The sequence below is a fragment of the Sus scrofa genome, chromosome 18, assembly GCF_054392235.1.
Source record: "Sus scrofa isolate SSC_HxYL_T2T_F1_AM1 chromosome 18, Sscrofa_HxYL_maternal_Yorkshire_Landrace_v2.0, whole genome shotgun sequence".
NCBI classification, from domain to species: domain Eukaryota; kingdom Metazoa; phylum Chordata; class Mammalia; order Artiodactyla; family Suidae; genus Sus; species Sus scrofa.
The window spans coordinates 54,847,689-54,874,401 of NC_139400.1; the positions used below are offsets into that span (position 1 = coordinate 54,847,689).

Below are 26,713 nucleotides of genomic sequence, written 5' to 3' on the forward strand. Positions count from 1 at the left end.
AACCACAACAAGCCTCTCTGCAATTGTGACATTCAGATGTCACCACCATTTCATTAAATGGAATCAGAACAGCTGTGAGGATTGCTGTTTTTTTCTTTTATAGCACCAAGTCATCATAACTTACTTTACAAAGCAGCTAGCAGCCAGCAGGTGCTGCTGGAATGGAAAAGCCGACTGCAAAAGGATGAGCTTGGAATGGGGACAACATGGGGACTGGTGGACTCGGAAGCCCCGTGGCTCGCTGCAAATGACCCGGGAGTGCATGGTTATGTGGTTATTCATAAAGATATACTGCAGGACAAGCTGAGCGTGGCATCTAGTAAAGAGATCCCTAGATAGGAAAGTCCGGTTCAGCCTATAATATGCCACTATCTGGGCCGGCAAGAGGCAGAAGCTCAGGCAGTAAAGCACTTCTGTACCCCTCTCCTCCCTGCCATACTCAGCCCCACAGCCCTGATGCAGTGTAAACCCCCTCAAAGCATGGTTTTTAGCTCTTGGGAGGCACTTCAGCTTCTTCGGTGGGACAGCATGGCCAAGACAGTGTGGCTTAGTGGTTAAATCACTGCCGTTCCCCGGAAGCAGGCTGGGTTTGCATTCCTCCTGTGCTGTTTATTAGCTGTGTCACTGGGCAAACTACTTACCCTCCATGTCTCAGTTTACTCATCTGCAAAGTGAGCATCCTGGGAGAGTGTATCTTGTCAGTACTTTGCCCTCACTTTTGACCTGACCGTTTCACTTGCCTTCCTTGTCTGAAAGCTTTTTTAGGGCCCACTCTGGGCTCCCCTGGCTCCAATGCACCAGAGAATTAATTCTCCTCAGGAGGAGCTCTCAGCCAGTGAGGACGGGTGCTGGTGTGTAAACCGGTGCTGGTATATAAATGCCTCAACTCCTTGTCCCTTGAGCGGGACAACTCTAAGACACAAGTTCTGTGCCAACTCCCAGGTTGCTACAGCCGGTCAATCTGCAGTTGACCTCAGTGGCCACTTGCTTAACAGCAAAGCCTTTGTCCTTCCTCTGTCTCACTTCCCCACGTGCCTTCTGGGGCTTCCTGAAATCATCTCCCAAATAATTTCACTGCTCTTAAGGAAAGGGGAGGTCTGCCTTTTTCTCATAGGTCTGTCCAGAGGAAATGCTGTTTCAAATTGCCCCCCCGCCATAGATGTGTTGTTTCTTTGTTTTGTCGCTTTTTTTTTTTAAGCTGGTGCTCAAGGAGACCAAGCAAACATACACATGAGATTTTCTGATTCCCAGATACATCTAGTCTCTCTTCTCCGCCATCCTCAAAACCCAGCAGTGAGCCTTCCCAAAGTACTACCAGATTCGCCATCCATGTGGTTTGATACTAGAATTATCCGAGGATTTTATTATTTGAAAACTCCTTCATGAGGACAGTGAACTAAGTTGTACTTTGCTTTGTACACCTAGCCCCACATCATGCTTCCATAATGTGGTGGATGGTACTATATTCTGACCAAGGGAACCACGTGCTGTCCCCCAGGGTCGCAAAGCCACATCTCCAAGGACCTCAGAGCAAAGTTTTAACATCACCGATGCCAGTTTTTTCTCAACTTCCAACATATAATTGCATTGGGAATATTTGCATAGGAGGAGAAACAAAATCCACTAATCAGTTTTGCTCTCCTAACCTTGAAGATCTTGTAAGAATTCAGGTATTCAAAAAATGAGCAACTCTACACCAAAGGCTGAGTGTTCCTTGGTAACAGTTCTTGTTGAGAATTAGCAGTTACTCATGGAAAGGCTGAAATCTAGAGCTTGTTAACACATTTGGTTGGAGCAAAGGTGTTAATAAAAGTAGTATTTGCATTTATGCCTCATCAAGGCTAAAGGAAACTGGGGAGAAGAGTCAGGTTAAGTTCATCTGCTGGAGGAGAAGAGCAATTCAGAGCACATGCTCTCTTAATAGACAGTCACGTAAGAATAACAGCTGATATTATTAATCCTCATGATTTTATTTATTTTTTTTCATTTTTTTATGACTCAAATGAATTTATCACATCTGTAGTTGTATAATGATCATAACAATCTGATTTCACAGGATTTCCATCCCACAGCCCAAGCACATACCCCCACCCCCCAAACTGTCTCCTCCGGAGAACATAAGTTTTTCAATGTCTGTGAGTCAGCATCTGTTCTGCAAAGAAGTTCCGTCTGTCTTTTTTTCAGATTCCACATGTCAGTGAAAGCATTTGATGTTGGTGTCTCATTGTATGGCTGACTTCACTAAGCATGATAGTTTCTAGGTCCATCCATGTTGCTAAAAATGCTGGTATTTCATTCTTTTTGATAGCTGAGTAATACTCCATTGTGTATATGTACATCTTCTGGATCCACTCCTCTTTCGATGGACATTTAGGTTGTTTCCATGTCTTGGCTATTGTAAATAGTGCTGTAATGAACATCGGAGTACATGTGTCTTTGCGAGTCGTGGTTTTCTCTGGATAGATGCCCAGGAGTGGGATTGCTGGATCAAATGGTAGTTCTTAGTTCTATGTTTAGTTTTCTGAGGAATCTCCATACTGCTTTCCACAGTGGTTGCACCAGCTTACAATCCCACCAACAGTGTACGAGGGTTCCTTTTTCTCCACACCCTCTCCAGCACTTATTATTTGTAGACTTTTGGATGCTGGCCATTCTGGCTGGTGTAAGGTGGTACCTCATCATGGTTTTGATTTGCATCTCTCTAATAATGAGTGACGCTGAACATCTTTTCATGTGTTTCTTGGCCATCTGTACGTCTTCTTTGGAGAATTGTCTGTTTAGATCTACTGCCCATTTTTTGATGGGGTTGTTTGTTTTTTTGGTATGGAGCTGCAGAAGTTGTTTATAAATTTTGGAGATTATTTTTATTTTTTAAAGGAGCATCTTATTTTATTTTATTTATTTTGTCTTTTTAGGGCTGCACTCACAGCATATGGAGGTTCCCAGGCTAGGCGTCGAATTGGAGCTATAGCTGCCAGCCTACGCCACAGTCACAGCAACTCAGGATCTGAGCTGCATCTGCGACCCACACCACAGCTCATGGCAAGGGCGGATCCTTAACCCACTGAGCAAGGCCAGGGATGGAACCCACCTCATGATACTAATCAGGTTTGTTAACCTATGAGCCACGAAGGGAACTCCAATCCTCATGATGTTAACTTCGGTCTTTGGGTCCGGGAGCCTATGCAGACAAACGTCTATAGACCTGGGCACCAGGGAGCCACATACAGCTCTGCGGGTTGGTCACGGTACTTTGCACAGGCTGTCGTTCTCTGATGGCTGGACCAATGTCAACTCCCTCTGAGAGCTGACTCCTCCCTGAGGTCTATAATCCATGAGAAGCCTGGTGATTCTGATGTTTGTCTCAGGGTAACATTTGTTTCAATTCTTCCCCCTTTTAATCAGTTCAAAGTCAGACCTGTTTCAGTGCTGATGGGCCAGCCACATCCTCAGGGAGCACTCCTGAGCTCGTCTCTGCTCACATAAGGAATTTAGGGATGCCTGGCAGACAAGCCTCTTATTGGAACCAATGAGGCCCATATAAAGCTTTAGGGATGTTGACAAACCCGCTCTCTTGGCTTTTGTAAAATATCTCCCCCTGGTGCCTTGGACAGCCCCATAACTTGTCCGTGGAGAGGGCTGCTTCAGAAAATTTGCAGTCTTTATGGTGGCAATTCAGCCTCATGTCGGAGTCCTTGATCGTAAAAGGTATTTAAATTTAAAAGCGAATTTTGATGTAAAGTCTATGGAAACCCACTTGCTCCCAGTTATTTGGATACTCTCTCCAAGCAGAGACCTCAGGGCCGGCAGCTTCATGCCTATTTCGTTTTCCCATTCAATCCATTTTCACTGAAAAGGAGACATAAGCAGTGAAGCCAATATAGTTTTATTGGATCCAATGCACTGCCACTAAAACAAATATATGTACACTCAGGCCAATACACTTTTATTAAAACAAATAGAATTTAATTCAAACCAGCATTCAATACGTTTTCTCAAAGCAATGAAATTAAGCTCTACCAGTACTTCTGCTCAATATGTTTTCCCAATCAGATCCATTTGAACAAAGTGAAATATATTTATCATAGATAACACAGTTTTATTAAAAACAAATTTGCTGAAACCAAGTTTCCCTTTGAACTGAGAGAGAAAAATTCTAACCAGTTGTGCAATTAGATCATAGGGACAGATGCATTTTTACTTTAGCAAAAAGCATTTCTATTCAAGTCCACTTAAAACACACTAATGAATAATAAAAGTTGCTCCAACAATGTCTTGCATGGAGTATTTCGTCAAAAGTATGTCCTTTGGGGTTGAAGCACAAGCTAGAGAATAAAAAGACACTCAGAGGAAAAGAACAGTGCTGGGAATATGATTACAATAAATTCCGATTTGTAATGAATAAATATTGACGTCTGCTCGTGTTGCTTAGTGTGAAGTTGTTGGACGTGTGTGAATACACAGACATGCTCAGGGACATTCTGGAGTTGTGTTTGCTACTATACCCCGTTATGCAGAAAAATTCTTCCTTATTCGTGTTCAAATGTAACTTCTCATCCACCTGAGGTCCCGTAGGGATTAGCACGCATAGAGAGGACCTGAAGGGAGGGGAGGGCGGGTATTTGTGTGGCTCTTTGGAGGGGATTTCAATCTTGGTGCTTAGATCACAAGCCACCTTCAAGATTTCCATGGAGAGGGAGAACCACTTCCGAATGGCAGGTGCCTTCCGAGGGGGGAAAAACTCCCTCGCTCCCTACGTGCAAGAGTATCCAAGCGCATTCCCCCTCCACCCAGGGCCACCGTGCTCCTGACATGAACAGATCTGCAGGAGAGGGAGCACATCCGGGGAAATTAGAAACCCACCCAGTCAAGGACCATCAAGGTTCTGATCCCTGGCCAGCGTGAACCCCACTCTCTGCCTTCTCTGCCTCCATCCTACTCTGAGGCTGCAGGCCACAGGGACAGAAACAAATATATCTATTCTCAGCACAAAGCAGCCCAGAAAATGCTAAGTCAAGACTGTGGACTCCGAGTACTATTTCCTCCTTCCTGCCTGGAACAAGTGCAAAAGTATAGATTGTGCCCACAAGCCCCTGGGCAAATGATTCACTGACCTCTAGGGCACCTGGCCTTGAACAGACTAGACCCACCCTCCCTGAAACACAGCTAATCAAGGAGGATCCTTTGAGAATGGTCAGCCCCGGATGTTCACCACAGAATTGTTTATAAAGGTTGTTGGAAACTCAAATATTTAGCATGAAGGGGATTTGCTAAATGTATTGTGATAACATCTTTCTGCTGTATCCTCCGGCATTAATACCAACATAGTATCGCAAGCCTTCAAAGAGATATTGTAGATTTATTGAATGGAAAATGTTCATGGTATATTATTAAATGAAAAAAATGTTTGGCAAAACATTATGCGCAGTAACTTATCTTTGTAAAGTAGGCACGCATATCTAGGCATAGATAAAAAGATAAAAAGATTACACCAAAATGTCAATAGTGGCTAAATGAGTGGGGGGGATTTATAGATTTCTCTTATTTGAATGTGTAATTGACAAATTTCCTACAATAAGCACGTATCACTTTTGATATAAGAAAAATTGATTTCAAAGGGTGGTGTTAAGTCCAATCTGAAATGCAGTGACCAAATATTGGGTCTGCCTCTGTCATCTTAACTCTGGCATCCTTTCAGAAAGGGGCAATGGTCCATGTCACATTTTTTGTCTTTATGTGAGACTCTATTTGAAGGCTTTGTTCAACTGGTCATCCAACATGCACTTATACAAGAACCCAGGTAATAAATTTTTCCTTGAGTTTGTTCCAGGAAGCAGTGGCTTAGTGAGAAAAGAAAAAAAAAAAAGATGTACATGCTTTATTTTGTCAGATGAAATGAATTATGTCACCCAGATTTTCCTTTTGCCTCAGCTCACAACCATGTCTAGCTGTTCTAATGGTCTCATCTCAGATGTCTGGGGACATCTAATGCCTCTGCTTCTTTTCCATAATTTCTGTTCTACTTTCTTCCCTTTTTGTTCTTTTTTTTTTTTTTTTTTTCTGTATTTTTGCCTTTTCTAGGGCCGCTCCCGCAGCATATGGAAGTTCCCAGCCTAGGGGTCCAATCGGAGCTGTAGCTGCCGGCCAAAGCCAGAGCCACAGCAATGTGGGATCCGAGCCATGTGCGCAACCTACACCACAGCTCACGGCAACGCTGGATTCCTAACCCACTGAGCAAGGCCAGGGATCGAACCCGCAACCTCATGGTTTCTAGTCGGATTCATTAACCACTGAGCCACGACGGAAACTCCCCCTTTGTGTTCTTTTTTTTTTTTTTTAATACTGTGTTTACCTATAAAAGAGATTCAGATTTATTTTGGAAATAAATTAGAATTAACAACAACAGCAAATCCTAAACAAATATAAATATTTGACCATGATTTTGCAAAGAAAGCTCCTATTGCTTTCTTGGTGTCCATAGAGCCCCAGCTACCTGGGTGAGTGACACCTGAGGAGGAATCCTGGGGAAATTGGGGCTTGGGAGTTATCTCCTTCCCCTTGCTCAGATGCAGGACCCTCTGCTTAGGACAGAGGATACTGATAGGGACAGGCCAGAGGAGCAGCGTCCCTGCACAGAGGAGCAGCTGGGGCGCCCCCCTGTGGCCTGGAGGCATTAGATACGGAGTGGAAGGCGAGCCCAGGAATGGAAGGCAGCCGCTCTCCTTCCCTGGGATCCTCCACCTGCCCTCTGGGGGAGGATTTGCTCTTCTGGGCACTTCATGCACGCGGTTCAGCCCCTTGAGGTCAACCGGGTCCCTATTCGGTACTTTCTTGTGCCCCTCTATGAGAATGGAGGGTGGGGGTGAGAAGGAGGAAGGACAAAGGGATGGTTTGGTGGTTGGAGGTAAAGAAGGAGACAGACAGACAGACAGCGAACGGAAGAGACAGCACAGAGTGCACAGAGCACGTTTAATTACTAGTGACATTTATCCAGCTGCAGCCGACATCCGGGTGGAATAATTGCTGCTCATTGTATTGTTTTAGATGAAAATGCTAGAAATAAATGGAACTGTCAAAATTGTAAACCTTCCCATCTTCATTAAAAATAAAGAGTTAAGGAATGAAAAGCAGGAGGCAAGGAAGCGAGAGTGTTCTGAGATTTCTTTTTTTCCCTCAAGGCCATGTTCCTGACGAAGGTTGGCACTGAGGCACCCCGTTTTCTGTCCTGCTACTAACAGGTACTTGGTTTTCTCCTCTCCTGGGAAGGGTCGTCCAGAACCCCACTTCTCCCACCCCAGCCTCTCCCAGCCTGCACGTCTCACCAAGACCATTTGCCTTCTAAGCATCCTCCTCACCAGTTCTTCCTTCCAGTTCTGGGAAAATGCCTTCTCCAGAAGCTATTCATGCATTGACCAGTCCAAACCTCTTAATGAACACTGAGCTGGACCCTTATCCCCATTTTACAGAGGTGGAAACTGAGCTTCAGAGAAGCTGAGTAACTGACCCCAGGTCACACAGCTCCTGCAAGGACTGATTGACAGAGCTAAGACTCTATTTTATTTTGGGCCACAGGTGTGGCTCATGGATGTTCCCATGCTAAGGGTCGAATCAGAGCTATTGCTGCTAGCCTACACCAGAGCCACAGCAACACCAGATCCAAGCCCTGCCTGCGACCTACACCACAGCTCGTGGCAACCCCGGATAGTTAACCCACTGAGCGAGGTCAGGGATCAAACCAGCTTCCTCGTGGGCACTAGTCAGGTTCGTTTCCACTGAGCCACAATGAGAACTCCAACAGAGTCAAGATTCAGAGCCATCAGCTGACTCCAGAGCAGGTGGTCTGCCCCACCCCTGGCCGCATTCCCAGGAAGTCACAGGGATCACCAGGCTGCACGGGCGCTCGGTACAGAAGGGGGAACTGAGGCCTAGAGATGGGAAGTGGCTTGCCCAAGGTCACCCCGACCCTGCCAATGAGCCTTGGGCTCTCTCCTCACCACCCTGCTGCAGAGCTCATTATAGCTAATACATTCAGATGTTTAAAACCTGCCACTAAAATTACTGCCAGCATTTTCTAAGAGAAAGCAGCTTAGTTCCACCTTTTTCTCCATCATTTAAAAAAAAATCGAGGCCTAATAAATAACACAGCTGTGGTTTTGTCATCTCCTTTCATTTCCTCTCCCTGCCCGCGAGTGGTGGTGCCAAGATGTGACCGACCACATGGCTCCAAAATGGGCCAGTGGGAGAAGGGAAAGGCTCAGAAAAGACAACTCTCTCTCAATTCATTTCCAACCAATGTCCTTCCCATGTCTCTGGGAACCCAACCAGTCTGTTGGGCTTGGGAAGTGACGGAAGCCGAAGTCTGGTCTGCGAGGGAAAGAGGAGGCCACTAACAAGGAGCTGAGAAGTACGTGGAAATCATGCCCCACCTGCCCAGGTGCAGGGAGCAAGCAGGCCAAGCCTCTGTGCTTCTCCTTGCCTGGGAGAGGGCCAATCACCTGTTTTTGTCAGATTCATAGGCTCTATCAAGAAAAGAGACCACACGGGAATTCCTGTTGCAGCTCAGCAGTAATGAACCTGACTAGTATCCATGAGGACGTAGGTTCAATCCCTGGGCTCACTCAGTGGGTTAAGGATCTGGTGTTGCCGTGAGCTGTGGTGTAGGTCAGAGATGCAGCTTGGATTTAGCCTTGCTGAGTCTGTGGGTTAGGCTGGTGGCTGCAGCTCCGATTCGACCCCTAGCCTGGGAACCTCCGTGTGCCACATATTCGGGCCTAAAAAGCAAAAGAAAAGAAAAGAGACCACACAGGGATATTTCATATTCATTGAAACATGGAGGTTTAACTGTTGATTGAGACCAGTAGGATGGCAGAAAGGTAAACTTGAGAATCAGATGGATTTTATTCAGTTGGGACTAAGCTACTGACTAACCACTCAGCTAGGGGTCTTGGGGAAGTTATTTAATCTCTCTGAACCTCAGCTTTCTCATCTGTAAAATGGGACATTAACACACAGTGGATGTTCAAATATGTATCTGAGGAACTGAAACTGAAGTTCTGAGCACTCAAAATCACTTAGATGACCGGTTTTAAATAAGCAGAACAGGGGTGCCTTTGTGGTGAAGTAGGTTAAGGATCCAGTATTGTCACTACAGCATTCAGATCGCTGCTATGGTGTGGGTTCAATCCTTGCCTAGGGAACCTCTGTGTGCTGTGGGCATGGCCCCCCCAAAAATAAATAAAAAATAAAATAAGCAAAATAACCCAATTCCTGTCCATCCAGAATCCAATGACCCAGTGTAGATTTTCAAAGGCAACAAAGATCTTAATGGCTGAATGTCACTGGAGTCATCTTAAAATTTATTAGATTCCTGAGAGCTTATGTTGATTGTGTATCCTGGAGGCGATGCACAGTAGCCAGAGTCAGCCCTCTCTCTGTCGCTCAAGCTGTTAGACTGACGTAGATTTCTAGGACCAGTCACCTATGAGTAACGGTGTGACTATGCACACACACACACACACACACACACACACACACACACACACACACAGGACCTTGGAACTCACCAACAGGAAGGAATGAAGAAGCAACTCACTACATTCAACCATGGCCAGCTCCTGCAGAGCTTGAGAATGGTGTGACTCTTCTCCCTAACATCCCAGCAGCCTAGAGTATCCCCGAGCTTTTAAAGAATGTATTTACTATCCGAACGCTAGCAGACATCTTCCTGAAATCCGGAAGCATTCTGTCAAGAAGGAAGAGGAATTAACGAAACAGAAGATGAGTGGCGTTTCTCAGCTATTTTATCACATCGCACCTTCAGCAAAGCCAAGCCTGTCCTTGCCTCATCCGTGACGGCTCTGCCCGCGGAGTGAGTGAATGGGGGCAGATTTCGGTTTTAAATGCCTCCTGCTATCATTTGGGCAAATGAGCTTCCTACGTGGCTGGACTTTATGTTCCAGCCAAAGAGAATGTTCTTTCCCTGTCAGAAGCTCTGACAGCCCAACGCCAGAGTGAAATATCAGTAACCTCTTAACATTTTTCTTGATTTCTTTAAGAGTGAACATGAGACATATTAAGAACAACAACCCAATCATTAAACCCCGTGTGGTTCTCCTAGGAGCCAGCTCTATTGCTTTAATCAGATTATGGACAACTCATTCTCATCCTGGCCATTTATCTTCTTTGTTTATGCACATACCAAGTGGCATTCTTCTTAGCATCAAAAAACAGTAATCAAAATTGAGAACCACAAAAGACCTTTCATTATGGACGGTGTTAAGTAACATCTATTTGCTTTCATTAGTTTCCAAACAACAAGTACCCTGGTTCTGATGAAACCTGGCATGTGTTAATTATATCCGAGGTCTGGGGTTGTTCTGTCTACAATAAAGGATGACTTAACAATGAAGCCGGGGCTGAAATTTGAGGCTCCGAGGCCTCGGGAGTCACCTGCCTCCATGTGCTTCATCAGTGAAAGTTTCCAGCCTCAGAGTGGCAGCGGTGGAGGTGAGCTTGTCACAGAAAGTTATGGTCGGGTTTTTTTTTTTGGGGGGGGGCTTCTGTTTTGGTGTGAAGCCCTCAGCTTTATCGCCCGTTTTATGGGCTGGAGTTAAATGGCAGTACAATGCCGTTTGCTCTCTTACTGCTCAGCACTAACAGCCATCATGAGCCGTAATTAGAAGTAAAACCACCACATAAATAACATGGCAGAAAAACTGCCACTAGGACGAACCAGACGGTGGCTACGGGAAACTTCAGCGGGTCCTGGGTATCCATCACACTTAAGAGGCACTGGGTGTTTTAGCCCAGATTTGTCTTACTAAAGCCAAAACGGGAGCCGCTTAGACTTCCAAAATAGCTCTTAAAAATAGACAGCGCCAGTTTAAACAGGCTGTCTTCTGCTGAGTGTGATGAAGGGACACTTCGCCTGATGACCAGGACAGCTGCAAAGGCTGGGAGGGAGGCGATGGGAATCAGAGGCGAGGGAGGGAAAAGAAAGTGCCTGGTGAGGAAGAGGCACGTGGCCCTCCTCCACCAGGAGGGTCTGGACAGATCTCACTACAGACCTGAGACGTTCCTGCGCTCCATTGAACCTAGAAGGCTCTACTCCCACTGGGGGAACCAGTGAAATCGGGTGTCCTTGTGGAGGTTGCTTCTGTGACTTACACTCAGTGATGAAGTGGGAGCAGGGAGACCAACGTTTTTTGAGCACCGAGGCATTCTACACTGATTTTCTTTAATCCTCATAACAGCCTTAGGAAGTCAGAGAAAATAAACTGAGTTCTATTCTGGGATAGGGCCCCCAAGGAAGCAGGACCCACAGCCTGCTTTCTGCCTTTGGCCTGCCATATGCAAAGAGGCAGCAGATAAGCAATTAATGCAGGGGCGCCAAATCAGAACCATTTCCTTTCGCCTGATTTAGGTTCCCTCACTCAAGGGTTAGGAAATAAACCGAACAGAGCCTGGAATGGAAGGACACGTGGTGGACAACATTTTTCAATTTTGAATCACTTGAAAAAACTGATTTAAGTACATCCACTTGCTTTAAAAATAAGTCATATATATTTTTCTATAAATCAGCCAGAGTGGTTAAGGTCTAATCTTCAACTGGAAAAAAAAAAAAAGGACATTCCTCTGGATAGTCTAAAAGCCCATTTGTGTTCTCTAAAAGAGGAGGTTTGCTTTCTCCTTTTCTTTCTGCCTTCGCAAAATCAAACAAATAAAGACAAAAACAAATTCATCAAAAACTGTGTTGAGAGGGGTTTTTTTTAAAAAAAAAAAAAGAAAGAAAGATTGCGTCTGATATTAAGCAATACATTTTAGTGGAATGGCTCTCTCTCTCTATATCCATAGGTAACACAGCTCCATTTCACATGTGAATTTTTGTCTGCATTTATATCTCCGCAGGCCACATATGATGTGACATGGACATTTTTTTAATTAAGATATGAAGTGCTCATTTTTTTTCGTGGGCCTGCTATATTCTAACAAATTTACTACATGTCTCAGAAAACACATAGCTTTGCCAAAGTTGGTGAGTAGCCCAGCATGGTTTATCTCCAGCCCACAGCTCTTTCACTGAATTCAATACTGCAGGCACAATTTAATGCAAACCCAATTTATGACTTAATGCTCTAGGGACCGTGGTGGGAGATTGTTACATTATTCTTTTCTAATCCTATTTGTGTTTTAATTTGCTAAGTCTGTAATGAGGTGCATGCCTTGAATAGATTCAAGATCTTTCGCATTGCTTTTGACTTTGTTTAATATAATAGATTTTACAGTTTGCATTAAATACCCAGGTGCTACGGTCAGTATTATCTCTTTATTTTCTCAACTAGAGTGAATAAAATTACACTGTGAAAGTAATTGTGTACATGTTTCCTTGTTTATTGTAATGGTTTATTTCCTATTATAATTCTTGATTCAAATTACATCTAGTTCTCCAAAAGTCAATTCTCCATGGGCTTTTGCTTCCCCCTTCACATACGATTGTTCGTCTCTGGAAAGAATGGAGTCTTGGCTGATAATTGATTTGTTGAGTAATGAGAGCATAAGTTTTCTAGTCTAAGTTATGATACTTCAGTTAAACAGAAGGGGAAAAATGAGGAAGGAAAAAACGAGAGGGAGGGAGGGTGGGAGGAAGAAAAGGTGCTGTGTCACTACAGAGTCATTATTTTATTTCTGGTGTTTGGCTAAAACGAACAGCGCTAATCAGGGTTGCTACATCACCCAAACCCACAGTGTGTCATTTGCTGTCCATAACTGTGTTATAGCCAATTATAGCTAAATTCTCTGTTCTGTATGCACAATCAAAGTGCGTCTGGAATGCATTTTGCTATTTTCTGAATCCTATTATTGCCGACATGTTTATTACATTCAGAAGATGGCTTTCTGAAATTACATTGGAATTGTACAACCCACCTGCCATTTACAAACAAAAGGATTTAAACATTTCTTAACAAGGAGAAAGTTCACTGAGCTCTTTCCTGGTAACTTTTCTGTGTTATTTTCCTCCATGACCATTTTTTACAGGGCTCATGGCTCAAATTTTTATATATTTGTCAAAATATCTAAATCTCCAGTTAGGGTTTATTTTTTAACTGATAACAACCCAGCAGGTCAAAGAGAGGTTGCAAATTAGCCATTGGCACCAGGAGTAGAAGCTTGTGACAGTTTTCACTGTGAAATTTTTCGCAGGCTATGTATAAAGGGATTATAAAATGGACCCTGAATTATGTCTATTTGATAGCCCTGAAATCACTCCTTTGATGGCCTGTCGAAAGAAAAAAAAAAAATTCGACTTGTGTCCTTAAATTTCATGTGGGGCCATTTTAAGAGGAAAGTGAGTGTTGTTAGAAAGACACATGATGTCTCTTTGAAAATGTAGCACCTCATCATTAATTATTAAGGGAGAAATGAAAGTGTTTCTAAACCCAATGCTTTCCTTTTCCCTTCCACTGAAGCTTATGCTCTTCAATCCCCCCGACCCAAGCTTCCTTTATTACTGGTATTTGCCTCCAAGAGCCAGGGGATATTACTACCTTTTTATTTGCTGTTTTTACAGGACCCAACAAAGTGCTTTTAAAATATATAACCACTTAATTCAAGTCAAGCTTCTTCAATACTCCTTTCATTCAAGCCCTTTCTAATTTGTTTTCCTCCAGCCAGGAGCCGGGAGAAGACACTGTGATTTATGTTTTCATTTATTTATTTTATTTGGGCTTTTCATTTAAGAAAAGAAATTCTGCACAACTCCCACCACCCTCAATTCTGCATCATCTCACCCCACTCCACCCCTTCTCTTTGGACCATTAAGATTTTCCCAAGGCCAGATGCTGGAGCTTTAAATGGATTTCTTCAGAGCTTTGACCATGTCTGGAGGAGGCTTGGTCTGGGGTGCTTCAGGGGGCCCCCAGGGCAGGAGCTCTTTATGCCACTCGGGGTGGCCACACCCCAGTGCTTTATATGGCCATCTTCTTGAGGACGCTCCCCCCGTCTCTTTTTCCCTTTATCACATCACACCCTGCCCAGCACAGAGCTTCCCAGACAAAGCCCTGGAAGCATTCAGCCTTTCTCCAGTGTTGAAGGCTGCTTTGCCACGAAGCTTAGATTCCCACGTCTTATTGCTCAAATCGACACATTGTTTTTGTTTGGGTGCTGGGCACGGGGTGGAGGAAACTTCTCCCTGACTGTGTGAGAGCTTGGACTTGACACTTAGAGCCATGGGTTTGAGTTTCTGTTCCATTTTTCACCCAGTGGCCTTGAGTGAGTTGCTCCTCTCTACACTGATTCACTGACCGGAGCTAGTCAGTCAGCGACTGCTTGCTAGTTACCTACCACGTGCCAGGCACCGAGTTAGGCACAGTGGGTAAGAGGTAGCAACACAGACACGGTTCCTGCCCGCACTGATCTAGGGAGACTGACAGGTAGGCAAACATTTACACTAAAATGTGTCAGGCATGATAAGAGCGGAAGCCAGGCAAGCCTTCTGGAAAAAAGCGACATAGAGGTGACCTGAAATCAGTTTCATCCACTGTTAAATAGGAGGTAATATAATACCTGCCTCATGGGGGCGCTATGGGAATAAGTGAGATAATGTACAATAATGCTTTGCACTCCTCCCCACGTGAAGAACTCCGGTAAAAAAAAAAAAGTCAGAAAGCAATTATTGTCATTATTGCTAAGTACCATCCCAGGTACTAAAGAAATTAACATTAAAGAACCACATAGCTCTTTTTTTTTAATAGTGAAGACTAAACAATAATGTCTGTAGAATATTAAAGTAAATTTGAAGATAAATGGAACGAAAATTAATAGGCTCTCTCAAGTAAAAATCATTAGCAATTGGGTCTTTATCAAACACCAGCTTCTCTAGGGCAGAAAGGATCAGACAGTTCAGTTCTACTTAAAAAGAGGACCCATCCTTCCCAATGAGTCTTGGAAATTCCCAGCAAAATATGGCTCCTCCAAAGCATTCTTACCAGTTTATAAAAGGTGATAACATTTACTTTCATTTAAAGAGAGCCAGGGGAGTTCCCGTCGTGGCGCAGTGGTTAACGAAGCCGACTAGGAACCATGAGGTTGCGGGTTCGATCCCTGCCCTTGCTCAGTGGGTTAACGATCCGGCGTTGCCGTGAGCTGTGGTGTAGGTTGCAGACGCGGCTTGGATCCTGCGTTGCTGTGGCTCTGGCATAGGCTGGTGGCTGCAGCTCCGATTAGACCCCTAGCCTGGGAACCTCCCATATGCCGCAGGAGCGGCCCAAGAAATGGCAAAAAGACAAAAAAAAATAATAATAATAATAATAAAAATAAATAAAGAGAGCCAGGAAGCATTTTTTATGGCCACACCCCCTGCATACAGAAGTTCCCGGGGCCAGGAATTGAATCAGAGCTGTGGCTCCAACCTATGCTTCAGCAACACCAGATCTTTTAACCCAGTTTACCAGACTGGGGATTGAACCTGAGCCTCCACGGCTACCTGAGCCACTGCAGTCGGATTCTTAACCCACTGTGCCATGGCGGGGACTCCCAGGAAACATTTTTAAATGAGTATTTATACATTGGAAAATGTATTATATTTGCCCAATATAACTTCAGAAATGAATTCCCACAGAGACAAACTTTGGCTTCACCTACCTTGAATAAAAACGGAGACCATGGTTCATTCCAGGAAGCACTGCATCTGGGTGGGTACGTTGTGGGGAATGAAGCTCTCTAACACAATGCCTAAAAATAAATAATCAAGCATTAATGAGCATGATCTTTGCTTATCACAAAAATGCACAAATATTTGGAGAAAATCACCTGTTAGTTGCAACAGAATTCCTCTTAGGAGAGAAAACTGTTCCATTTTAGGAAATATTTGAATGGTCATTTGGATGTCTTCAGATGGGGTCTAAGAGAGGTGAATTGTTCTGCTTAGTAACAGAGGAATAATATTAGCGAAATGCTCTGCTTAGTAATTTTGAGGTTCTGGAAGCACCCAAAGAAGCAGAGAGAGGGGAAGAGTATTTTGAGGGATAAGAACAGAGCAGCTGATGGGAGATGTTTAGGAGGAAAGCTGGCAAAGAGATTACCTTGATGTGGGCATGACAGAAGAAATATGACCAAAAATGATGTCCAATATTCAGTTTTTAGTTAGTGGTTAGTTGTCTGCCAAGCTGGCCTGCCAGGAAACACTTGCCATGTGTGAAAGGGCATACACACACACACACACACACACACACACACTCACGTGGAATTGTCATCATAGATCTCTATGTGTTGTATTATATGAATAGTTATCGGAAGGTCTCAAGGAAAGTGAGGGTGTCTTGGTGGCCACAGAGCAGAGAAGAGAGGGCAGCTGTGGGGTCCAAAAGAGAGCCAGAGGTCAGCAGGAACAGTGTATTGGAGTAAGAGACCCCCAAGAACACGAGCCCCTAGAAAGTCACAGAAATAGTGGGCAAGGCACTGATTCACAGCAAGTGGACACGAGGATTTCAGCTCATTTTACCCCACCTGCCCTCTATGTGCGCTTATAAACGCTGACAAGTGCTTCATTCCTCTTCATTAGAAATTCCTCCCGAGGCAAGGTAACCTAATTTTTTTTTCTTTCTTTCTTTTTTTTTTTTTTTTTTTTTTTTTAAGGGCCACACCTGCAGCATACGTATGGAAGTTCTCAGGCTAGGGGTCGAATCAGAGCTACAGCTGCCAGCCACAGCCACAGCAACTCAGGATCCAAGCCACGTCTGCGACCTACACCACAGCTCACAGCAAGGCCAGATCCTTGACCTACTGCGTGAGGCCAGGGATCAAATCCGCATCCTCATGGATACTAGTCAGGTTCGTTAAATGCTGAGCCATGAGGGGAACTCCTAATCTAAAAATTTAAGCAGTCATACCCTCTCGTCAGGCTTTGGACTAACTGACAACTTGAAAAGACCATGTGGAGCTACCATTCGGATTTTCAGAGATGCCAGCAATAGCACCTTTGGATTTTAATTGTACTATCCCTTTAAGTAGGAGACCCCTGTCTTCAATGAACGGTTGCTGATCCAGTGATTAATTGATGGCAAAGAGTCTCTAATGACCTAATAGCTCATTAGGGTTGACTGAGCCAGCAGGGGTCTTTGAAAATGTTTTTTATTCCACGATGCGTCTTTGAGAGTTTTCCTGTACATACATCAGACCATGGCCCAGGTTATTAAACCTGCAAATGTGAAACCACAGCAAGAACAGGATGGACCTACAAATATTACTTGGGAGTATAGGGCAGATATGGAACCCACACGACAAAGATGCATAACAGAGCCAAAATCATATGACGGGGAACTAGAGACAGACATGCTGGGAAGCAAATGGGTTCCCAATAGGTGATATCTTATGCCAGGAATTCAACTGTCACCATGATAGTGTGGGTAAATACACCATTCATTCATCATCTAATAAATTAATGTTTATTAAATAGCTATCACTCTTACGGTAGTACGTAAAATGCTTTATATACATTACATCAATTTATACAAGTGTAATGATCATTTCACATATGAGAAAACTGAACCTCTGGCAAGTTAGGAGGCACAAAAGAATTATATAACATGTGATACACACACACACACACACACACACACACACACACACCCCAAGTCAGGAACAGATCTGGGACTCAAATCCAGGTTTCTCTCTAAAATTCCTACTTGTTTCTCAGCACACTTCCCCCGGTAGGGTTCAAACAACTCAAGCTCTTAATCCACTGGATGGGTGAGCTCCCTTCCTGGCAACAGCCCCCATCCACTGATGGAGCTGGAACTGCCTGCCGAGAGACAGGGAGAAAGATGAGAAGCAAACACCCTGGAAGCATGACCCTACGGTACAGAAGTGTCTCTAGCTAAATGTGGGAAGACACTGCTTGTTATGTTTTTGTTCAAAACATAAACCCCACTTAATGTTTAACTGAACTGAAGTTTGAATTGAAAACAATCATCGGGGATGAGACTAGAGTATCAAGAGCATGGCCCAGGCACAGATTTTGAAAGAGAGCTACTACGTCCGTAAATTTGGCCAAGATATTCATTCTCTAACTTCCGTCCACCAGGGTGGAGGGCTGCTCTCAGGGGCATTCGTGCCTTGGCACTTCAGGCTCCGACTGGCCTAGTGACGGCCCTCTGGTGGAGATGCTTGGGGAAGGATGCTCAAGATAAGTACCATGGGGAAAGGACATCTAAGCAGGTCTTCGAAAGCATCTGCTACATGTGCTTTTTTTTTCTGGAGGAATGACTAGATCAGCCCCCAAGCCCACATCTGTTCATGAACATACAGAATAGGAACATATTTTTACCTTAGTAGATTGTGGTTGATACAGCCTCCCCAGTACCATGAGAGTATATAATACTAACATAAACATCCTGAAATATGTCCAGCGATGGAGAGGCAGCTGTTCATCCCTCTTTTAAGGGATTCAGGCAATGTCGGTTGACCTCTATTATAGAACTGGCATATATTAGCTGAAATAATACTTGAACAGTTTTTTAGTACCCAACTATATGTTCTGTTATAAGGAATAGCAAATGTTTAATCATAAATATTTTAATGGCTTCAGGGATTCATGGTATTCAATGACCGTGTTAAATGATAATAATCACATCTGGTTTATTACTATAGTAATTCAGCAGCTTCTCTTCAGCAGTTATTTTTTATTATATGTGCTGTGCTACTGTCATGGTCATTTATAGCAGTAATATTTTAAAGTGGCTCATTTGTTTGTTTAAGGACAGTTTCACAATATATTTCCGTATTAATATACATTTCGCACTATTATTTCCAAGCTGCCACTGGAAAATTGATCCTAGCCTGCTATGACTGGAGAGGCCAAAGACACGTGAAATGCCCAAGCAGAGATGGAGCAGGGTGACCAGATGGGGCTGTCCCAGTGCCCATGGGGGTTCTGACAACCACTATGAACCTTAGTCGCAAATGAAGGTGCACACTAAGAAAGAGTGAAGCTATAATAATGTCAAGAGAAGACCTTAGGTTGGGGGGAGGCATTTCAAGCAAAATACCATCCCAGAGGCAGCAGCATTTGGGAAGAACCCAAAGACACATGGTTTGCAAAGCTTGAGGCTGTCATCAGGCCTCAGCAGGCTTCTCAGTTTCAATAACAAAACAACAGTGAGGAGGCGAAGAGTGAAAACGTGAACTCGCAGGAGTGAAGCAAGGACAGATCAAGGTTAGTGGCTGGGTGGCTTAGATGCTGACATCAATCTCAAATCGGCTCAAACTGGGCATTAGGAGTGAATTGCCAAGGCTCGAGTGAGCAATGCCCCATCCATGTCCTTTCATTCGAGTGGCTCAGAGCAGCAGAGATTATATTGGATTTGTGTGTGATGCCCACTGCCCTTCTGCCCTGTACATCACAAAGTGTTGCTTGTGAGGGGGTAAATGTTAGCCTGAAATCATATATTGCTCTTTAGTGGGGAGGGGGAGGGGAGGGGTTCTTAATAACCCAGGAGAGTTAATTTTCTGTGACATTCTGCTGAACCAGGTTGTGGAAATTCAGAGGAGCTCAGAGAAAACTGCCAGGCTCCTGCTCTGCTTCCTCTTGGCTGGATCCTGATTGGTTGGGTGACAGAGGGCAAATGGCTTTTATGGCTATGAATGATGTATGACTGTAAAATGGTCTGTAACCAGAAGTGCCAACTGACATGCCTGCTGATTTAACAGACACCCAGGGTTATGTTTGCACAGAGACGCTTAAATAAATACGTGTTAGGGTTGAGCCTGTTTCCTAAGCGATCATTTTCCCTTGCTCTCCTTTTTCATTTTATCTTACTTCATCATAAAAACGAGGAGAGCAAAACTGTGATGCCCTTTTTTTTTATCATAATGAAGATTTACTCATTGCCATGGCAGTTCTGGTCTTCCTCTCTCCTGAGTCTGGCCCTCTTTTCCTCTGTCTACCTGCAAGGGGAGCTGCAATAGACTATGGAAGCCCAGGCAGGGTTGGCCATGCAGCCTCTTAAATGAGGTATCCTTTGGGAATGAAAAAGATGTCCTCTAGATGCTTTTGCATTTGGTGAATGAGGAAAAGAAAGCCCTGAGGTAGCTATTTGGTCAATGGAATGGGAAGATTTCTTTTCAGCTACAAATGAACGAAGGCACCAAAGATGGGAAGCTGATCTTCCCATAATGGTCCTCAAACTGAAAAGTATCCCACGAGCTTACTGGTTTCTTCTGATACATTTGCTACACCCACAGCAGTGAGGAATAATGCAAAGTTAGATTTGGATCTGGAAGCTTAATCTAAATGATTTTCATATATCTGCGGAACGGTTATTAGAGGACTATAAATGTCTAAGTTTTCTCAAATAACTTGATCAGAAATCCATAAGATCCTCCAGAGTAGTTCCTGGCCATATCTGTGGAAGACATCCCAAAAGATACATTTGACTTTATAGTCCAGGCTAAGTCAGGGATGGCAAATTAAACCCCAATTTTTCTCCACTGGATCTCAACTGGGTCTCACAGTCTCTTTCACTGGGTCTCCAAGCATACGCTACCCATGGATCTGTTGGCATTCAAGAGCAAATTTAGGTGTTCCTCTTGTTCTAGAACTTTGAGCTCCTTACTTTCTAAGAGCAATTTACAGAATTTTCCATCTTTTTCTATTGCCTGGATTTTTTTTTAACTAGTAGAATTATTTGGGTTTTTTTTTTTTTTAAGAGTATGTAAACCTGTGAACTCATCTGGTTCTGGCATCTTTTTCAGTGGTAAACCTTTAATTATCTTTTCTTCTATGATGCTTGGTCTACTCAAGTTTTAATTTCTTCTTGGATCAATTTCGGTAATGTGTGCTAGGAAATTGTTTATTTTACACTTTTAAGTGCATTGCTGTCATGTTGCATATAGTACTCTCTTTAGATTTTAAAGCATTCTTCTTGGATCTGTAGTTATATTTCCTTCTTCATCACTAATCTTGTATATTTTTGCTCTTTTTTTCCTTAGTCAAACTTCAAAGGGTTTCTCCATATTATCGGTCCGGACAACCAGCTTTTGGATTTATGAATTATAATTCTTTTGGTTTCTTACGTCATTTATTTCAGCTTTTGTCTTTATTAATTTCTCTTTTTAGTTTCATTTGCTGTTGTCATTTTTTTCTACTTCTTAAGATTATTACTGAAGTTTTTGGTGGGAGGGGTCCTCCTTAATAATAAAAGCAGGGCTCAGCAACCTATTACACCCAAGCCAAATTAGACCCAAAGCTTGTACAACTTGGGAACTAAAAATGATTTTTACTTTTTTTTTTTTTGTCTTTTTAGGCCCGCACCTGCAGAATATGGAGGGTCCCAGGCTAGGGGTTGAATCAGAGCTGTAGCTGCTGGCCTATGCCATAGCCACAGCAACACCAGATCCTTAACCCACTAAGCAAGGCTAGGGATTGAAAGCCAGTCAGATTCATTTCCACTGAGCCACGATGGGAACTCCAATTTTTACATTTTTTAAGTATTGTCAGGAAAAAAACAAAAAACAAAAAACAAACAAACCAACAACAAGAAAAAAAAAACTGTGATAGAGACCATATGGCCCACAAAGCCCAGCCCTTTATAGACAGTTTGCTGATCCCTGATGAAAGCATTTAAGGCTACAGTTTTCCCTCTGAATACAGCTTTTACTCTGTCCAAAAGATGCATAGGAAGTATTCGACTTTCCTTTGCTTCTTAGGTAGTTCACAATTTACCTTTCAGTTTTCTCTTTCATCAAAGGATTATTCAGGAATATATTTCATACTAAGTATATTTTACCCACATTTTGATTTGTCGTGTTTAATGTTATCAGCTTATAATAAAAGTATATGGCCAATCTGCATTCTCCAGCTTTATGCTGCCCCTTCCAATCTACCTGACTGGCTCTTCCTGCCTGGTCCTGTAGGCACTGGGGTTAACTACCCACACGGTATTTTTTTGTGTCGTGTAGTACTTTCTAAACTTTCTAAACCTATGTTCCCTGAACCCTTTTCTTGTCATTACAGACTTTTATTTTTTTTATTGAGTTATAATTGTCATACAACATTGTGTAAGTTTAAGGTGTATGACAATGTGTTAATTTGATATATATCCTATATTGCAGTATGATTACACTGTAGATCAGATAACACCTCCGTTGTGTCACATAATTATTATTTCTTTGTACGTGTTCTGAAAATAATTAAGATCTAGGCTCTTAGCAACTTTGAAGTTTATAACATAGTACTGTCTATAATCACTATGCTGTGGATTAGATCTCCAAGACTTATTGATCTACTAATTGCAAGTCCCTGAACACTTTTGATAAGATAAAATCCTCTTGCTGTCCTTTAATAATAATTGAGTTTTGATCTAAATTAAATGTAGGGACAAAAATAAATCAAAAACAATGATACAAAATATCGCTCTGCTTTCAAAGTTTGCACTCCTGAGACAGTGACACTCTACTCTCAGGATCAACAGTCACATCTCCAGAGAAAATTGCTCTAGTCTGACAGGTCACATTTCTGGTCTGGTGAGACTCCAGGATTCCTTAGTCACTGCAATGCCTCATTGCAATCGAGATGACAAAGCTCCTTGGGGTAATGTGGAAGATACATTTCTGGTTCAGTAAAATAAAAATGTCCAAGAATGCAGGCTGCAGGAGGAAGTGATGCTCAGAATTTAAATACCATCACCATACACAATGAACTACATGAAAGAAATGCATTAATTACCTTGGTTTTAAGGAAAGAAACTTTCAGTTTCCATGACGTGTGTGTGTGTGTGTGTGTGTGTGTGTGTGTGTGTGTGTGTGTGTGTGTGTGTGTATGTGACTGAGCGAGGCCAGGGATTGAACCTGCATCCTCATGGATACTAGTCAGATTCACAACCACTGTAGCCCAGAAAGACCACCTGATCACCCAGAATGAAGGTGGCATCTGCCTTAGCAAATTCATTCATCTAGAGTCTGGCCTCAGCTGTCAAGAAACATCATTGCATTTATGACGGCAAGTTAATTGCACCTGGCGACACTGTTGCATGTTAGCAAGTCTCAGAGAGACTGCTATATTAAATCATATACTAGCTTCTATATTCACTATGAGAAAAGAAACTGTTGTGTAGATGGAACAGTCGTGTGCCCATGGCCACTATATTCTAATAAAGTCTTTCTTCCCACAAAGTCATTAGCACATTGCATCACTCTTCTTCTGTATTCTGTGTGTACTCAGAAATACCACTAAATTCATCAGCTGATGAATGGATAACTAAAGTGTGCATATCCACACAACAGAGTATTATTTGTTAGTAAAAAGTAATGAAGTAATGATACATGCTACAACATGGATGAACTTTGAAAATGTTGAGCTACGTGAAAGAAGCCAGTCACAAGTGATCACATGATGTATGATTCTGTTTACACGAAAAGTTCAGAATAGACAAATTCACTGGGACAGAAAGTAGATCTGTGATTACCTAGGGATGGAGAAGGGGGCTGGGAGTTGGGAAGTGGATACAACTGCTAAAGGTTATGGGGTTTCCTTCTGAGCCTATGAAGATGTTCTAAAGAATCTGATTATGGTGATGACGGCACAAATCTGTGAATAGACAGAGAACTTTTAAATTGCATACTTTAAATGGATAAATTGTATGGTATTGAATTATATCTAAATATTACCAAAAAAGGATCGCTGAGAGCATTTTGGGTCAGAGCGCATCTAGACTGATATCTTCACATCTTTGTACTGGACTTAAAAGGAGCATTTGTGTGTCTTCATACAAGAGCATTTATTCAAGGACATGTGTTTCTCACAGTAGAAATGGAAGTAGTGTAAGAGGGCAAGCAAAACCACCCAAGCACACCCAAGGCCTCTAACCGTATCACATCCACGAACTTTCCATAGACCAAGCATGGCCAAGAGGGTACATCTCCTGTCTACTCTACCAGGAAGCGCTGCCAGTGTCAAGTGATGAAGGGTGTGGGTGCAAATCCTATTACGGGACAGAGTGAGGAATTTGTAATAATCGGTTCCATTAGAGGTGGCCATTTTCTTTCTGAGAGTGGCCATGGGGGCATGGGGCCCTAACACGTGGAATGCTGGCACACTCATGTCTCCTGGTTCTGCCACACTGCGAACCCAGGTCCACCTCTTCCACAGATGACAGATTTCCTTGCTTTTATTTTGTATGGCGACAAAAATCTTGAGAGTTTTAAACTGTTGCAAAATAAATTGAACCATGTTTTTTGTGTTTTACAACCTGCAACTGACTTCATCTACTTTGATAACTCTATCTTATTATATTCCTAACATTTTATAATTTTCTTCTAGGAAGTTGGGGGATGTACGGGTAAGAATCAAGTTTGGCTGAAAGTCACGGAGACCCCAAATATCACTGTCTTAAGCAAAATAAAAGTTTATCTGGGAGTTCACATTGTGGCTAGTATCCATGAGGACGCAGGTTCGATCCCTGGGCTTCCTCAATGGGTTAAGGATCCAGCGTTGCTGTGGGCTATGGTGTAGGTCACAGATGCAGCTCAGATCTGGCATTGCTGTGGCTGTGGCATAGGTCAGCAGCTGCTGTTCTAATTCAACCCATAGCCTGGGAACTTCCATATGCCATGAGTGCAGCCCTAAAAAGGAAAGAAAAAAAAAAGTTTATCTGTTTCTCAGGGAACATTGCAGAGGATGCAGTTCAGGGCTGGTGTGGTAGCTCTGCTCCACGAAGACCTCAGGTTTCCACGTTCCTTCCAGCAAGTGGCTCCTGCTGTCAGGATCCAAGATGGCAGCCACCACGTTCACATTATGTGCCGCAGGATGGAGAAAGTGATAAGGAAGAAGGGGGCAAGAAGCATGTGCTGCTCATTAGGAGGATTTCTAGAAGCTGTTATATGTCATTTGCCAGAACTTTGTCTCATGGCCACACCTAGTGCAAGAATAGCTGGGAAAGAGGGTCTATGTTCCAGGCAGTCAGATGCTCCAATAAAAACTGGAAGCTCCAAGAGAGGGAATGGATATTGAGCGGCGTATAGCAATCTCTGCTCCAGAGGACAGCTGTCCCCCCATCCTGCAGCCTGAGTGCCACCCAGCTGGTCTGGGTAGGCACCAGTCTTCATGAGGACGATTATTATAGTTTCTTAGGTAGTGTAGATTTCTAGAAAGATTCCATTGCCTAATGTTTGCATCTCCAGACTCTGGAATCATGTTAAAGGGTTCAAATCCAAGAGGCCCCTCTTAGTAGCTGTGTGACCTTGGGGTAGTTTCTTCTTTTATTTTAGTTTCTTCATCAGTAAAATGGTAATAGTAGAGCCCACTTCGTAGGGTATTTCGAGAACTAGGTGAGTTAAAACACAAGCTATTATTATTAACTGGTGTCCCTGCCTCTAGTCTCAGCCCCGTTCCTTCTACAATGGAAATCCAAGGCTCTATTACTCCATTAAACTGGTATAAAGTTTTCTTAGTGCACACAGATAAAGCCCCAGATCCCTGGCATAGCCTGGAAAATTCCTTCATAGTCTGGACTCTGGCTTGTCTTCTGCCTCCCACCATGTAACCTGCTTTGGGCCCTGTCACACTACGGACAGTCTTAGGACGAAGAATGTCACTTGCCTCCCATTCTGCTCCCTGTGCTTCCTCCACGAGCAGTCTCCGTGGCGCTGCCCCTTCCCTCCAGACACAGAGAGCCGCTTCCTCTCTGAGCTCCAACGTATTTCCCAAACGTGATATAAAGTGGTAGACTCCTGCTGAAAGCAGATGTCTGCCCGCACAAAACCTGGCCTCCTAAGCAAGGAACCTGGGGGATTCAGGTCGGAAGAACTCATAGGGAGATGAAGCAGGGACTCAATATTCGTTGAACAAATGAATGAACGCATCTAATGCTGCACATAGATTTGGCATCAGGCAAGACAATGAAAGAGGCATTGCAAAGAAGAATGAGCTTAAAATGTACTTCCCCCAAGTCAGACACTCTATAAGGCAAAACAAACAAAAATCACAAAATCCAGTGCCAGTAGTCACTTTCCAAAGAGGAAGAGTACCTTCTAGTCATGATTTATGAATAATATATTGTGACACACACTCAGGATGATATACCCTCTTGTTCATTTCAAAGTTTATAGACCGGTTATTACATTAACTGGTTTTGACTGTTGTCAAAGGTGTGTTACTTAGGGGCCAGCCACAATGACAGCTAACAGGTATTGCACCTTATTCTGCACCCAAACATTCTGGTGGTACCTTCCGTAACTCATCACAGCTAAGAGGTAGATATTACTCTTATCCTAATTTTATCAATGAGGAATTTATAATGTGGAGAGGGTAATAGTCAAGTCTTAACAATTACCGCCCACCAAAAAGGCATCAAGGTACCCGGAGATATGCGTGAAATCAACTTACTCTATAGGAAAAAGCATATTATGCATGACATGAAGTAGGAACAAAAACCACCTGCAGTCAACCTTCCAACCAATAGGGCCATGCGGTCACCACGCTGTGTCTGAGAGCTCCTGACCCAGCGCTCTTTATTTGCTTAGCTTGGTGCAAATTGGGAGGACTGGGGAGAAGCATGGAAGGCTTCAGGCCAGCAGCCCTGACTTCAAATTCCAGCTCCTCCGCTAACTATAAACTTGAAGAAGACCCATTCTCAGCAGGGTTTCCTATCTGCGAAATAGGGATTATTATACACTTAAAGAGCCTAGAACATAGCCAGAATTCTGTAAATGATGGTTTCTC

The 26,713-nt window shown here is 43.3% G+C and overlaps 1 protein-coding gene across 3 annotated transcripts in view; it reads right to left on the reverse strand.

Annotated features, from left to right (window-relative positions):
- The window catches only part of LOC146395061 (uncharacterized), a 176,408-nt gene that overhangs the window by 15,438 nt on the left and 134,257 nt on the right, over window positions 1-26,713 (reverse strand). Inside the window, exons 2-4 of one of the 3 annotated variants that reach the window (XR_014834100.1) lie at window positions 15,640-15,729; window positions 9,564-9,742; window positions 1,952-3,849 (exon numbers count right to left, since the gene is read on the reverse strand). Coding sequence is in view for 1 of the 3 variants with exons in the window: in XM_085005669.1 (XP_084861795.1) it covers window positions 15,640-15,661 (22 nt within the window). In the remaining 2 variants the exon portion in view is untranslated. Of the gene's footprint in view, window positions 1-1,951; window positions 3,850-9,563; window positions 9,743-15,639; window positions 15,730-26,713 lie in introns of those variants that run through there. The other 2 variants (XR_014834101.1, XM_085005669.1) reach the window with 2 other exon arrangements.